This window comes from Harpegnathos saltator, unplaced genomic scaffold, assembly GCF_003227715.2.
Source record: "Harpegnathos saltator strain DR-91 unplaced genomic scaffold, Hsal_v8.6 scaffold264, whole genome shotgun sequence".
In the NCBI taxonomy this organism is placed as follows: domain Eukaryota; kingdom Metazoa; phylum Arthropoda; class Insecta; order Hymenoptera; family Formicidae; genus Harpegnathos; species Harpegnathos saltator.
This window is the reverse complement of record NW_020230055.1, coordinates 33,761-50,583: the sequence shown is the minus strand read 5'-3', so window position 1 is coordinate 50,583 and position 16,823 is coordinate 33,761. Positions and strand designations below refer to the sequence as shown.

Here is a 16,823-nt window from a genome sequence, read left to right as displayed (position 1 = left end):
CGCGCAGATTACTCGTCAGCGGAATATCGAAATGCGCGACTGTTCGGCGCTTGGTTAGATGTGAATACGCGAAAACTTTATATCGTGTGCGATCCGACCGATGTAGAGCGTGGCGTTCTGTTGGCCGAAGGTATCCGAGACGATCAGATAGCTGTAAATGATGAACCTGCAAAGTCGCTACATGATCGATCATCGTATTGGAATGATAATCTATATTCGTCGCAATGTGATCGACGAGTGGCATCGATTATGGCTTTCATTATGAGTATCGAACGCTTGATTCACGATGATCTGAAGCATTCGTCAAACGAACAAACGCTCGCTGAAATGATATTCGCCGATGAAAAGGAATTGCGCGGTAGGTGCGAAACTCGAGCTATTATATCGTCAACTGTGACGGAGCAAACGAAAAGTCGCAGAAACGTTGTAACGTCGTCTTTGGTGACAAGAGATTTATCAACGGAAGAAACCTACGACTTCCTATGAGGAGTCGCGATTACTAAGATTAGATGGTGTTTGTGTACAGCAGAAGGTGCGAGTCGAACAATGGATTCTATGCAAACGTCTCGAGATGAACGCGGCCATTTAAATGGCGACCATGGTCAACTGGTGTGGTCGTCTCGTTTAACCATTCTTTCTATAATTTTGCTTCTCGTCGTAGCTTTGATTGTACATATGTGGATTGCGCATGATAACTCGGTTCACGATCAAATTCGTACGTACGTCAAGCAACTGTCTAACATGAACTCACGTTTCGTAAATTGGGTACGTTTTTGGAAGGACAGTGAATACGCGCAGCATTATGAGAACGCTGAAAATTCCGGTCGCAACACGAAAAATGCGCACGACAGTATCGCTCCGAACGAGCAAGGTGGTGTGAGCAATTGTACTGATACTAATATGCATAGTGGTGCAACAGACAGCATGAACAACGAAAACGATGAAATTTCTCGCGCGAGCGCAGATTTCAGCGGAAACAAGAGCGAAGATTTCAGCGGCGACAAGAGCGCAGATCTCAATGGCGACAAGGGAACAGATTTCAACGGCGACATGAGCACAGATCTCAGTGGCGACGAGAGCTACGTGAGTGACGAAACTTCCCGCATGGACGCGAGCGTAGATTTCAACGGTGACAAGAGCCGTGTAAACAACGAAATTTCCCGCATGGACGCGAGCGTAGGTTTCAGCGGCGACAAGAGCGAAGATTTCAACGGTGACAAGAGCCGTGTAAACAACGAAACTTCCCGCATGGATGCAAGCGTAGATTTCAGCGGCGACAAGAGCGAAGATTTCAACGGCGACAAGAGCCGTGCAAACAACGAAACTTCCCGCATGGACGCGAGCGTAGATTTCAGCGGCGACAAGAGAGAAGATTTCAACGGCGACAAGAGCCATGTAACCGACGAAACTGCTCGCATTGACGCGAGTGCAGATTTTAGCGGAGACAAGAGCGAAGATTTCAGCGGTGATAAGAGCTATGTAAACGACGAAACTGCTCGCATTGACGCGAGTGCAGATTTCAGCGGAAACAAGAGCGAAGATTTCAGCAGCGATAAGAGCTATGTAAACGACGAAACTGCTCGCATTGACGCAAATGCGGATTTCAGTGGAGACAAGAGCGAAGATTTCAGCGGCAATAAAAGCGAAAATTTCAGCGGCGACAAAAATGTAAACGACGAAACTGCTCGCATTGACGCGAGTGCAGATTTCAGCGGAGACAAGAGCGAAGATTTCAGCGGCGACAAGAGCTATGTAAACGACGAAACTGCTCGCATTGACGCGAGTGCAGATTTCAGCGGAGACAAGAGCGAAAATTTCAGCGGCGACAAGAGCTATGTAAACTACGAAAATGCTCGCATTGACGCGAGTGCAGTTTTCAACGGAGACAAGAGCGAAGATTTCAGCGGCGGCAAGAGTGCAGATTTCAACAGCGACATGAGCACAGATCTCGGCGACGATAAGAGCTATGTAAATAACGAAACTCCTCGCATCGATACAAGCGCAGATTTCAGCGGCGGCAAGAGCGCAGATCTCAATGGCGATATGAGCGCAGATCTCAGCGACGATAAGGGCTATGTAAATAACGAAACTCCTCGCATTGATGCGCATTGAGCGCAGTTTTCAGTAGCGGCAAGAGCGCAGATTTGCGTGATAGTGATAAAGTTTCGGACGACATCGCTTCGGAAATTCTTCCAATTGTATTGGAAATGCCTATTCATTAAGCAGAAATGTAGAAGATGGACGACGCAGGAGATCACGACCAGGCACATCGTCGTCTGGATTGAATAGTGTTAAGAGAAAACGTAGAGATATCAAAAGTAATCGTTTTATTGGTTAACATGGTACATTGGATTTTTATTTATTTTTATTCGAGACGTATAATATAGCAAAGAAGCTTTCGTTGTCCAGCTCGTTCGATTACATCAGGCGAAGCATTAGGTAGCTGCGATATCACGCTTACATCACAGTCCAATGAAACTCGATGATTGCAAAGAACTGAGCGTGCGACGCTGTTCAAAAAGCGTCCAATAACTTCGGCCTCCTATTCGCAAGGGAGAAAATAATCATAAGCGTTGCCTGTCCAATATAGTTTGTCCAGTATGATTGTACAATATGACCAAGTTAGTGGCCATTAGTAGCAGTGATAACGTAAGTTCTATTTTTCTCTTAATTTACAGCGTACCTGTAATCTGTAATAAAAAGGTGTACAATAAAATACGATTGAAAAAAAAACCGCAATTAAATTGTTACCGAGCAACTCAATGCTATGGTAAGTTCACGATGTAGTCAATCTGTCAAATCGACACTATTGTGTAGAACAGTAGGCTCAACCGTAGAACTGTGCTTCAGATATCATTTACGATCAGGATGATTGTCGTCCGACAGTATACCATTGATGCGTGCGTAGTTGATAGACATCATTGACGGGTAGCCGGAACGCATTGTTCATTTGTAACTTGGCTTGTCTCGACGTATCTCTCTGAACGTGGCGAACGATAAAACAATTAATTAAGCGCTGATAAATGATCGAGAAACACTGTGTTAAATCGAAAAATGTTTCAGACAAAAGTTGCACGATTTAAAGGAGCACATAGGACAGTGATATCGTTTTGTTTATAGATGGCGCCACTTTTAAGATATTTACTGATTGTTACTTTTCTTCAATGGAAATCTCAACTTTTTATTATATTATCTTATTTTGTCACTTAATTTGAAAAACTTTCATTCGAAACATTTTTTATTTGCCTAATATTTTGTTAAATATTTAAGGAAAACTCTTTCATCATTTAACTTATGATATATCGCTAACTATTTGTCGGAAGAAAAAGTGGTATTAGACTTTTTTATTCCATTTGGTCCCTAGAATATATTGCTACAATAGTACCATAATTTTTTATTAACTTGTCGACCTTTGAAAATTTCTATATCGTCAAATTAACAAAAAATTAAGGCACTATTCTAGCAATATATTCTAGAGATTAAATAGAATAAAAAAGTCTAATGACTTTTTCTTCCGACAAATAGTTAGCAAGATATTATAAGTTAAATATTGAAAAGTTTTTCTTAAATATCTAAAAAAATATTAGGCAAATAGAAAAATGTTTCAGACGAAAGTTGTTAAAATTTGTTCGTAGAAAAAGACGACATAATAAAAAATTGGAATTTCCATTTATAAAAATAATGATCAGTGAATATCTCGAAAGTGACGTCATCTGTAAACAAAATGATATATATTTTACATGTCCCCTTTGAAATTGTACAACTTTTGTCTGAAACATTTTTTCTAAAATGTTGCGTTTACAAAAAAACGTGGAAGAGTGATGCGGATGGCAGCGTAGGCCGGCCATTTATACGGGAGCGCAGGGCGGCCATTTATACGGGGGCACAGGGCGGCCATTTATACGGCAACGTGAAGCTGAAGAAGTTATCAAGTTTTCCTTAAATATCTAAAAAAATATTAGGCAAATAGAAAAATGTTTCAAACGAAAGTTGTTAAAATTTATTCCATTTAAAGAAATAATCAGTGAACATCTCGAAAGTAGCGTCATCTGTAAACAAAATGATATATTTTTTATATGTCCTCTTTGAAATTATACAACTTTTGTCTGAAACATTTTTTCCTAAAATGTCGCGTTTACAAAAAAATCAAGTGATACCGGTGGTCTGTGACGTATATTTACAGCACATCTTGCATAAAAAGAGAACACCTTCAACTATTAAATCGAAAATAATTCTATCAAATCGGAAATCTAAACTGTCTCCAGCTAATGTAGTTAATACACGAGTTTGCAATAGCTTCAAAGTTTACGCAAAGGCTTCCCGGGCCATTCGATTATCGGATGATAGATGCTCGGAGTATAAAACACGTTCCCCGGATTTTAGACGAAAACTAACGATTGCGTTATGTTCAGCAGGTCCAAATCCTCTGGGAATGATACGTTTTGTCCGTTTTCCACGATAAGCCGAGACCGACCCAATTTACCCATTCTTTTCACAAGTTCTTTTCAGAGATTGATATTTTAACAAAGATTAGGGTACTATTGTAGCAATAAAAATGTTTTCTGTTTCTGAAAATATATTAGTTAGCTTGAAATAACTTATTACAAGCCGACCGCAATGTTTTTGCAAATTTACTATATTTCTTTTATGAATTTTTATCGTTTGTCATTTTGCAATAATTTTAAATGTATCAACATGTTCCATGTATCAACCATCCTCGGTTTCTCCTACCTTTTCCGCCCGACGCCAGGCAATTGATTCTGCGTGCGCAAATGCATACGTCCCATTTCTGGAACGTTGTTGATGATGCTGTTGCAACCTGAAAAAAAGAAGCGAGGGTGGCGGGGGGGAAGAAATAAAGGTATTCATTATAAAATATCTATTATGGTTTATTTTTTTACAATTGTGCAGCGAGTACGTATTACATGTCAAATATGCGGCGTCAAATATGAATTACAAATTTAGAAAAAGAATGTGTTGCACTCGCTCATTCTCGAAACATTACATTCATGCTTTGCAACCGCGTTCGCGAAAGTAGATCCGTTGTAATTTGAAAACTCAAAATTTATAGCGATCCGTATGTTACGTTTTCGATTTAAATACGATTTTCGCTGTGCTTGTCGTGTTTCTTCACCTTCTAATTCGTGTGTAGCATTTGTTATTTGATAAAAATCTTTTAGGTTAGAATTAAACAATGATACAATGCGCTCACTGTTCATATCGCAATTCGACGTTTCTGGAGCAGTAAACGTATCACATCCCTGAAACGATTTTTCTTGTTGCTGCTGTTCCACAAGCGCCGCCACTTTCCGCTTTGAAGAAGGGAGTGTCTCGTACAATACTTTCTTTATTGTCTTTTCATTATGCCTAGCGTATATTGTACCGCACCGCACTGGATAACGATCGGGCGACCTGAGCGTTACGTCGTAAAATAAAGAGCCGTCAGATTTACGCGCTAAGCTAAGTATTCCTAGGTTTGCCGAAAAACTAGGTGTGACAAGTACGCAGAAACCGTCATTGCGAACACAAAGTACAGTATATTTTCGACTCGCATAAAACCGCTGGTCGCGCAACATTTTAATCGGCTTTACGGTCCAATGGCAAATGTTGAAATGTAGCGTTTGGACAATTTTTTGAATCATCGCAACAACGTCTACGGACAAATGATTTGGTTTTTTTAACAACGCGGCAGTGCGAGTTATTCCGCATGACACAATCGTGAAGGCAAATGGCAACTCGTCTAATATGCTTTGCTGTAAGATTCCGTAGCTATATTCCAATGGTACTTTTTCTTTGTCAGAATGATTTATTAACAATAACACTTAGAAATTTATTATCCTGTACCTCTTTACATTTTGAGACACGGCTATCTTCTCAAGTCGTGTGTGAGCCACGTCTGTCAACGGGGCACTCAGGCACTCGCCTGACGATGACCAATGTCCGGAAGCACAGACTTCAACTTCTCCAACAGTCTCGAATCTCACGGATTACAATATACACTCCATTAAATGCAGAGCGCAGCAGACGAAGGCAGAAACGTATTAATAATTGCCAAAGGCCGAAAGAGCACCTCGATTGGAACGATAAGGCTATAAGCCGAAAAGCTAAAGAGCTCGAATAACTCAAATACTGTTCGATCCAATCTTCTCTAATATAAACGCTCAATAACCAAAAGATAAGATAAGGTCTCCCCTCGTCCACTCTCGTCTCCGAATATATACATACATATACCTCCCAGAGATCGCGCGGTTATCTTTGCTAATGTTGCCGGGAATGTTGCTTACAACAGATGGCAACACTAACCCTTTCCCGCGATCTGATATCTTACAACTCGACCATTCTGATAGATCCATTCGTCTCGAATGGGTTGCAAGAAATATACAAAATATATATATGTATATATATATATATATTTTTACTAATTATACAGTGCACCACCGCCAGATTGGCTGATGGTTAAACCAGTGAGCCTCAAAAGAAAAAGAAAACCTTGAAGGTAAGTATACCTATACATATATGAATGAAGAAACGCGTAACAAATGGCGTGACCCAAAATGCGAATAAATTTTTTTTTTTTTTCGACCAACAGAAAAGCCATATAATCTACTGCAACCTTCCTTCTCCGAGACTGTCAGGCGGTAAGATCGGTTTGATCCACGGTTTAATTTTATCCGAGGATAAGATAGAATTATAAGGTTTAGACGTTATATTAAACCCTGGAATATCAGTGACCACGTAACGATTGTTGTTTAATATCTTAGCAATTTGATATGGTCCTTTATATTTGGACTTTAGCTTTTTGTTACTTCCGATCTTTGAGTGACTATCTCGGACAAGAACGAAATCGCCTTGTTTATACGCCGTAGGCTTTCTGTGACGCGCATCGTAACTAGACTTGTTATATTCTTTAAGTTGATTGGTTGCTTCCAAGGCCATGTCTCGGGTGGACTGTCTTACTTTCTCAATATCTTGATCTATATGCTTAAGCATATTAACGAAATTATTCAAATCGCGATCTCGGTGGTTCCTTTGATCGTAACCGAGTAACACCTTACTAGGCGTGGCCTTGATAGCCGAATGATGTGTGTTATTAACGATGTACTGAACCTCGCTCAGACGACTGTCCCATTCTGCAGCCTTCTCCACAGTCTTGACCAAAGAAGATTTTAAAAATCGATTAACGCGCTCAGCTATGCCGTTTGCCCAAGGTGATGCGACTGCAACCTTTTGGTGATTTATTTGATACTTCTCAATGAATTTAACAAATTCTAAAGAGGTAAAGCACGTTCCTCTATCCGAAACTAGAAGCTTCGGCGCTCCAAATGTATTAAAAACGGTCTGCAATATTTTGCAGGTTTCCTGTGTTCCTGTGGAACGAGTAGGCCAAGTGAAACGCGTGAACGCATCTACGAGCACTAATATGTGTTTGAAACCATCTTCGGTTTCCTGTAAAGGCCCAAAATGATCCACGTGGGGAATTTCCAATGGAGCAGTAGCTACCTGAGCGATATTCATCTCTCCTTCCCTGCAATGAGCGGAGGAGTTCGCCAACAAGCAAGTAATACAATTTTCTATGTAATCCCGAATTTTTTTCCGCATCGACGGGAATCAGTATGATTTGTACAAACTCTGAAATACTTTTTCAACCCCGCAGTGAGCCAGCTGATCATGGTGTGTGCGAATCAAGTTACTTATCATGGAATCCGGAACAACGAATCTCGAACGATCTTCAGCTTTGCGGTAAACTAGACCGTCAATCAATTCAAATTTGTCATTATGTGACCATTCCAATTGCTCGGCAATCGATTTAAGATTGCTGTCCTGTAGCTGTTTATATTCGAGATCTCGTTCTAATGGATAGGATTCCGTATAACACACCTTCCAGTTCAGCGCGTCTACGTGTGCCATACGCGTGCCTGGTCGTTGTGCTATCTCAAATGAATAATTTTGCAGTTGCAAAGTCCATCGGGCAATGCGCGGATTTAGGTTAGCTTTATTGACAGCGTATACGATGGCATTACAATCTGTAATAATTCTAAAAGTCACTCCATACAAATAAATATGGAAACGCTGTACTGCTTTAACTATTGCCAACATTTCCAGCTCAAAGCTGTGGTAGTTAGCCTCAGCCTGATTGGTTGTTTGACTAAAATAGGCTATAGGCGCCCAGTACCCTGAGGATTGCATTTGCAACAGAATAGCACCAAGACCTTGCGAACAGGCATCCGTATGCAATTCGGTTTCCGCTTTCGGATTAAAGTGTTGTAATACTGAATACGACACTAATTCCTGTTTAAGATGATTGAAAGAACGCTGACAATCATCGTCGAAATCGAACGAGACCGCCTTTTTTAATAATTGAGTCAAAGGCTTCGCTTTTATTGCATAATTGTGTATAAATTTTCGGAAGTAATTGGTGAGTCCTAAAAAACGCTGTACTGTTTTAGCAGAAGCAAAGTTTCTCGAAGTATTTGCAAATTCGACTCAATAGAATCTGACGGTATCAAAATATCGTCGATATATACTATTATTTTATCCTGACATATTAATGGTTGTAACACCTGTACAATACGCTTCTGAAACTCAGCGGGAGCTTCACAGAAACCAAATGGTAATCTGGTATACTCGTATTGCCCATCCGGAGTGGCAAACGAAAAATATTTAGTATGTTCTGCATGTACTTTGATCTGATGAAAACCGTCCTTCAAATCCAATAGAGTAAAAACAGATTTATCCGCTAGTTTAGCCAAACAGTCTTCTATCAACGGAAACGGATACTTTTGCTTTAAAACCCGGGAATTCAGCGGACGAAGGTCGACACACAAGTGTAGCGTATTGTTTTTCTTCCGAATTGGCACGACTTGCGCACAATAAGGCGAAACGCTAGGCTTAACTATACCCGCTTTAACAGATCCTCAACAATCTTTCGGATCTCCTGTCTCTCGACCAGCGCAAATTTACGCGGCGCATACGCATATGTAGAAAAATCCTTTAGATTAACCAGAACCTCATAATTATCATCTATCGGTTCGTTAGGGCTGCTCTTAGTTTCCCTGAGCAGTGTAATTAATTTGTTCCGAATATCCGGATTAAGATATAAGGATGACTCGGTAATCGCCTCCTCTATATCAACCTCATTAGGTATCATTGTTAACTGCGTTAGCTCTTTGCAAAACATTCTATTCACCTCATTCGACTTATGAGGAGAATGGAAATGAAAATCGACTCTTTCCTTTGCTAAGAAATCTGGCCAATTATTAAATCCGAACCGAAACTATCGATATCAACTACATAAAGTAGTATCTGTATTTCTCGATCACCAAAACTCTCCAACCTAACGGTCGTTCTGAGTGATCCTAAAACGGAAATTGCTTTACCGTTCAGCGATTTAAAGTTTTCACGCGCCGGATACAATTTATTTCCCGATCGTTCGAAAAACCGCTTATACAACTTTTTGGAAATGAATGATACTGGACTTTCTGTATCAATCATCGCATGTAATAGGCAATTAATCTGATTAATTTGTAAAACTCGTACATAAGGATTGTGTGTTTCTATTTCTAGTTCTACTGTGTCGCTCACCAATAACAGCTCCTATCCTCTGTGTGGCTCCCGCAGAGGTTGACGGAACGGCTGTATGCTCCGGCGTGCTTGCCGATCCCGTGCGAGTAAACAACGTCTGTTCCTTTCTCTTTAATTTGTAACAATCCTGTTTTAAATGTCCTTTAGCCTTACAATAAGTACAGCTCACCTCACTGAAATTATTACTATTTTTAGCGAAATGATCTTTTTTATTACCATCTCTACCCTTTCTATCCGTTAAACTTTTATTCGGCATATTTGAATTTCTATCGACTCGTGTCATTCCTCTTGAAATGACCCGCATTTTCGTTAAAAATCGATCCACCGACTCTACCGGAAGGGTTAAAGCTGTCGCGCTCAATGAATTAATTGTTATTCCTCCTATTAGTAAATTAATAACATCTTCGGTAGGCAAATTTAACCGATGTATTAATGCTAATTTATCAATAGCATATTGATCAAACGACTCTTTCCCGTGTAACCACTTACGTGCCTCGACTTTCTGCATTGTAACATGGAAAGGTATCTGTTTATCAAACATTTGAATTAACCGTTCACTCAAACCTTCCCAAGATTCTAAGACCGCGCCGGTCTGGAAATTATACCACCTGCGAGCATCCTTTACCAGCTTACTGGAAGCCGCCAACAATATCAAGCTGTCCTTGACATGATGGATCCCGGCCACCTGATTGACCCGTTGGATCCACAACTGGATGTTCTCTTCCTCCGTTCCACCGAATTCCGGAATTTGCGAAACCAGCAATGACATCACATTCGACGAAGACATTGTCGTCGATTCGTTTGTGGATCTTCCACCGAATGGATTGCCATCGCTCGCTGGTGGGCTGTTGCCATCGGAAGAAGCAATGGCAGCGGTGGCTCCCTTATTAACACTTGCAACTAATTGCAGCAGTGTATCCTGCTGTCGTTGCATTGCTGCTTGTTGACTCTGCATGAACTGCTGCTGTTGCTGCATGCAGATAGTGAGCACCGTCATCATGCGTGCGAACATCTCGTCCATATTCGGTTGATTGTTCACTCTTATATGCCCTTCTGTATCAGATGCTAAGTCTTCTTGCGCTTCAGGAGGCGACCGTATGTGTGCCATTCCGGTCGTTTCTGCGGCCGTCGGATAACCTTGGGACTCACCTCTCACCCGATCGGTTTCCCATCTATTCACGATCCGATCGATGAGCGTATCCCGATTATCCGTGCCTCTCATATTGTATGAACGGGCAACTTCTCTTAATTGTTCCACGGTCATCCCGTCCAACGTTTCGCGATCCATGACTCGCTCAATTTAGAATTTAAGCCCGAATTTCAACTATGTAATGCGAATATAACGTTATATTCAATCTCTACGACTGTCCGAAATTGTCCTTCCTGCTAATAAACAACTCTTCGTATATAACCTCGAGTTTTTTTTTTTCAACACCTTAATGCTCACGTATACATCCCGTGTCTCAAAACCTATACACTTGTCTCTGTCGAATTCTAATGTCTCTTGTTGTGTGTGTTAACACATCCACGTACATGAGCCGTTACATACGACCTTTGATACAACAAAGCGCATACCGATACTAGATATCTATCGTTTTCGTATTCTATATTTCCGAAGAGATCGTTAAAAATTCGATATTTGGGCAGATTGTATATCCCACTTCTGAATAAAAGGGGCTCTAATTATATAGCTGTAAGATTCCGTAGCTATATTCCAATAGTACTTTTTCTTTGTTAGAATGATTTATTAACAATAACACTTAGAAATTTATTATCCTGTACCTCTTTACATTTTGAGACACGGCTATCTTCTCAAGTCGTGTGTGAGCCACATCTGTCAACGGGGCACTCAGGCACTCGCCTGACGATGACCAATGTCCGGAAGCACAGACTTCAACTTCTCCAACAGTCTCGAATCTCACGGATTACAATATACACTCCATTAAATGCAGAGCGCAGCAGACGAAGGCAGAAACGTATTAATAATTGCCAAAGGCCGAAAGAGCACCTCGATTGGAACGATAAGGCTATAAGCCGAAAAGCTAAAGAGCTCGAATAACTCAAATACTGTTCGATCCAATCTTCTCTAACATAATCGCTCAATAACCAAAAGATAAGATAAGCTCTCCCCTCGTCCACTCTCGTCTCCGAATATATACATACATATACCTCCCAGAGGTCGCGCGGTTATTATTGCTAATGTTGCCGGGAATGTTGCTTACAACAGATGGCAACACTAACCCTTTCCCGCGATCTGATATCTTACATTTGCGATGATTCTTTTATAGTTTCTTGCAATAATGACGACTATTTGTCCTTCGTTCGCTTTGAGCGCCTGATTCGTATATAATCGATTGTTTGCGAGTCTTTATTGTACCACGACATGCTAGGTTCTCTACTGTATATATTGACAATACCTTCGGATAAAAATTCATAAGTTATAAGTTTAGGCGATTGCATCTCGATACCTGCAGAATTTGATACGTCAAAGCCGACTCTATTGATTAAACACCAGGGCACAACGTGATTAAATTGGCACAATAGATTCTCTAGAAGTTCTTCACAATGTTCCCGATTAGGCGATGTAGAGATCGCACTTACTTGCTGCAACGCATCCTCGTGGTACGCGCGTCGACATTTGTCCAGGTGTGCTTCGATGTAAGCCTCGGACTCTGCATTCGGACACTTGCCGATCACTGCTTCACTCAACATTCCCCAAGAACGAGCATTGTTTTGCGATGAGACGATAGCCATATCTTCTGCGGGTCCGTTGAGAAAAAGGTCACTTGCTTCCGCCACTTGTGGAATGTCTATAATATTTTGCACACTGAACTCACGTTCGATATTTTCATTGGATGTAATATCTAATTGCTTCATCCAACTTGTCGTACTGATGTCCATATTAACGTAGTTCATATTATCGCACACTTGCGGAAGTTGTGCCGATTGCAGCTGCAATGACGGATACGGGTACTCTGGTACAGATGTTGTTGAGCAGTGCAGCACTTGCACTGGTCGTCCTTGTGGAGACGGTGTTCCGTACGTAAAATTAGGCGACGCGAACTGTTCGACTGACAATGATATCTCGGCTAACGATGAAAATGACGCCAATGGTATTTCAGCCTCTTTATTCTGCGAAGCGATCCGAAATCCGTGCGCGTCGCGCTTCAGCAAAATGGATATGTTATCAGTCAACATATCATTTGAGCATGCGGCAGACTTCGAGTCGATAGAGTCGAGCATATCGTCGGATCTAACGTCATTCTGTGGTCACTGCTTGGCGTCACCGCTTCAATAGCGACTTTTTGAATCGACGCATCCACATTGGTAATATTTTCAAATTTATCTAAATTGTCAACCGTATCGACCCCCACGGTAGTCACTGATGTGATTTTTTCCACCGCCGTTACATTATTTTCTGTTTTATTTTCAGAAAACACGAAATTGCCATCATGTCCCCGATAACATATCTTTTCTGAATGTTGTATATTCATGATGCTTAGCAGATTACAGTTCGCTTGTTCTTGCGGCGCTTTATTGTTGATTGAGGCTGGAACTGTTTTGTGGTCAAAAGTAACAACAGTTTCAATTTCACTTGTCACGGAAGCGCCTACTTTCCTGGCCGCTTCGACGTTGCCGTTTAATATAACGGGTGTTATATCATTATGCATTTTAATATGCTTCAAGTTGGAACTGAAGTTATTTACTAAAGTTATTTACTATTTTGCACGTTGCAATCGTGAATTTCCATCGATATGTCACGAAAATCGTCGAAGTCTTCTTGCAAGAAATGTGTTAACATTTCATAACGAATATTAAGTTTATTATTTAACTCACTCAATTGTTCACTTATGCGCTTGTACGCTCGTTGTACGTAATCGCCGTGATGTTCGCGTATCCATCGGGCCCTGGCTGATACGTCTGTTTTATCGAAGACATTACTGTGTCCTTCGCACATTGAAAACGTAACGGCACCAACGATTTGTTTTCGACGTTGCACGGGAACAAACATTTTTTATAATAAATTATTAAACAGTCTGTCAGACTAAACTTAAAGTATCAGACTGACACGTACGCGCAACTCGTATTCGACACTCGCGATTGCTGTCTTGTTTCGAAGTGATCCGAGTCCTTCGAGAGAACGTTTGGATGTGACCGAATTTCACCCCTTGTGCACACATTTAAACTGAAAGACGATACGTTTCGCTCGGATCTTCAAATTACTTTTCAGGTCATTTCAAGCGATCCGCTCAGTGTTAGGTTAGGTTAGGTTAAGATTAGATTAGGAGATACCTAAACCCTAAGCCTTTACAACGGCCAATGTGAAATCTTGACTGAAACGCCTCAACTTGATAGCATTTGTTCGGCGCGACAATGTGACGCTTAGGCGATCACATTTTATCTCTTTCTAAAAAAGGGAGCCGTGTTATCATGCAGCTATAAGAAGAAGCTCGACATCGCCGAACAGTTATTGCTAAATTGCCGATATTTTTCATTGCGTCTGTCACCCAAAGAATAGAAGGAGCAGTGCGGTATGGCGTCAACGACACCGCATCGTCGTTTCGTCACAGCGAGCGACAACAACGTTTGCCGTCACAACAGCGAAGAGGACGAAACAAGGCCGTCGCCGACGACGATACAAGGCAATGTGCAGCGAGAATTTACATCGAGCGTACAGTTAGGGCAGCTTATATATGTGCAATTTGATTCTTTCGAACAACGATTAGCCACTTTTGATCAATGGTTACGCGACGCATTGCCGTCGCGACGGCATCATCGAGATTTAGCGTGGGTCGGTTTCTTTTACAGATATCTCCGATTTGATGATGTGCTACATGTGCGGACTCGTATTGAAAAATTGGCGTAGTAGTGACGATGTGACCATAACGAATGACACATTTGATCCGTGGAGGGAACATTTGTACTGGATTCGAGAATGTTCCTGGGCCAAAGTTGTATCCCGCGTTCATTTTCTCAACGAAGGTACTGCTGAGCCCGAATCAGAGAAAGCTGCTTCTCCGATCCCGGCACCGAGAAGACCGATCAGATTTGATCATGGTGATGATGTTGGTGATGATGGTGGTGATGATATCAATGACATTCTTGGCACGGAGAAGAACGAGTGTACCAGCGTAGGCGAGAGCGTTCAAAAGCGTTCCAACGTGGACGAGGACGAATGCTTCAATATGCGGCGATCTGTTGCATACGATCATCGGCGACGACAACGCGACTTCGATGAGCGCGTAGTTGATCGAATATTAATGGATTACATACCGGCGGCTACTCGTTCGATTGGCACAAATGACACTCTTGGCGTTACAGCTCTTTCGCATCGTTTGAACGATCTGCTTCTAGCCACGCAGCGCGACGTAAAAGAGTATACGAAATTGATCAAAAGCTTTGAACGTATGTCTTGCAACACTTCAAATTCAGTCGTGCAAATAGAAAATCTCTGTAACCGAGCTACTCTACTGTTGAATGCGCTACGTCATACGGACCATGCCGCGATTCGTGAAAACTTATTTTTAGTAATCGAACAAACAGAGTCAGTCAGGCAGTCGTATAAATGCGAACGAATCTTTGACGGCGATGCGCTGACGCCGTCGACACCGACATTTCGATCTCAGCAGAAACTCAAAGAGTGTAAACACGAGTGTATCATATGTTACGAATATGAACGAAACGTTCTATTTTTACCTTGCCGACATACATTATCGTGTACGTACTGTAGCGAAAATCTAACTGAATGTCTCGTTTGTAGAGCGATCATACTCTTTGCAATTCAAATTTGATATTAAAACATATTATCGAACATATGAAATGAATACGTCGCAATATTAGCGAACGTAATGTCACGTAGTGGGGAGAGGGGAGGGATGTAGGTGAAGAGGGGGGGGTGGCTCAATAAAAGCGCCAAGATCGCTGAACGAAGAATCTATTCGTACAGCAATGAATTCGTCGAAGAGTTCGAGCAGTGACAGCGACGATTGGGACGAGTTGTTCGTGTTTGACGCAACGAGATCTAATTTCGTGATTACACGGCGCGCAATGCCACGCAGTGAGGAGGTGCTCGATAGAAACACCAAGACCTCTGGAAGTTCGTCAGATAGTTCGAGCAGCGACACCGAAGAAGAGGATTTGTTCGAATATGAGATAGAGTCAGACTTTGTCCTCTCTACACCTCGTGTCCCATGGTTTGAATGGTGTGCCTTGGATGGATCGTCGAGTATCCATCGTTCGCTATATTATGATCGAGCGATCACGTGCAGTCGAGCACGCGTGCTGCGTCGAAACTACTTCAACCGTAGATATCGATTTCGTACTAAATCGTCAACGGAATCGTTCGAGTTGGAACGACCGGTGATTTCGCACACCGAACCATTGTTGCAAGACACGTTGATAACCGAAGCAATATCGCACGCGCTTGACACCGCTCGCACGTTTTATAAAACTCAGCTGTATAACGTCAACAATACGAGGCTACCTAAACTCTTATTGGTTGCAATTACTCGAACGATTCGATCGCAAAAAGTTATACGCGAATCTTCAGCTGCTATGTGGACTTTGCTGGCTAATAGTTAATTAAACAATCGAAAACTGCTGGTTCATTGCCTGATCCTAATATTACGTGCATATACGAAAGAAATGGACGATGCGCTATATCATTACAAAGAGGATGAATTATTGATGACGCTAAATGCTATCGAAGAAAGTATTTCGGAAACGACTCGACCTGATTCCCAGCACAAGCAGCAACAGAACATCGACAAACGACGGGAAACGGCGTACCGTGGTTTACTCTTTGTGAGCGACGAGAGAAATATGACTGTTTGGCGAACTGTCAGCGATCGTGACTTTATACGACTAATATTGCCCGAATTGCTAAAATTACCGCAACTCAACGTAAATTCATTCGAGAATGCATATGAATACAACTGTAGCGCACTGTTTGTGCGATTATTGTACGATCGTTTTTGTCATGGATTTGACAATAATAGTGATATTTCGAGGAAAGAAATTCATTCCGCTTTGATCAATGCGTTCGAATACTGTTTGTCAATCGGAAATTTGGTTGTGGCTGCTCCATTGAGTCTTATTGCTCCATACGTTACGGTGCAACGTGCGGCTGACACGATACTACGATTAGTTAGTACAACAACCGATACTAGACTTTATACGCGAAGACAATGGTCGTACAAGAGGCTTGGTGTCTTTTTAGATATGATGCGTTGCGTACGTGG

The 16,823-nt window shown here is 41.6% G+C and overlaps 1 protein-coding gene across 1 annotated transcript; it reads left to right on the top strand.

The window, feature by feature from the left end:
- Positions 1 to 741: 741 nt before the first annotated feature.
- Positions 742 to 2,112, top strand: LOC112588671 (dentin sialophosphoprotein-like). The gene has a single exon (XM_025299332.1). The coding sequence runs from the start codon at positions 742 to 744 to the stop codon at positions 2,110 to 2,112; it is 1,371 nt and encodes a 456-aa protein (XP_025155117.1).
- The last annotated feature ends 14,711 nt before the right edge of the window (positions 2,113 to 16,823 follow it).

Excerpts from the sequence above, each read along its gene's own strand:
- LOC112588671 (XM_025299332.1), top strand. The coding sequence starts at position 742 with ATGAACTCACGTTTCGTAAATTGGGTACGTTTTTGGAAGGACAGTGAA.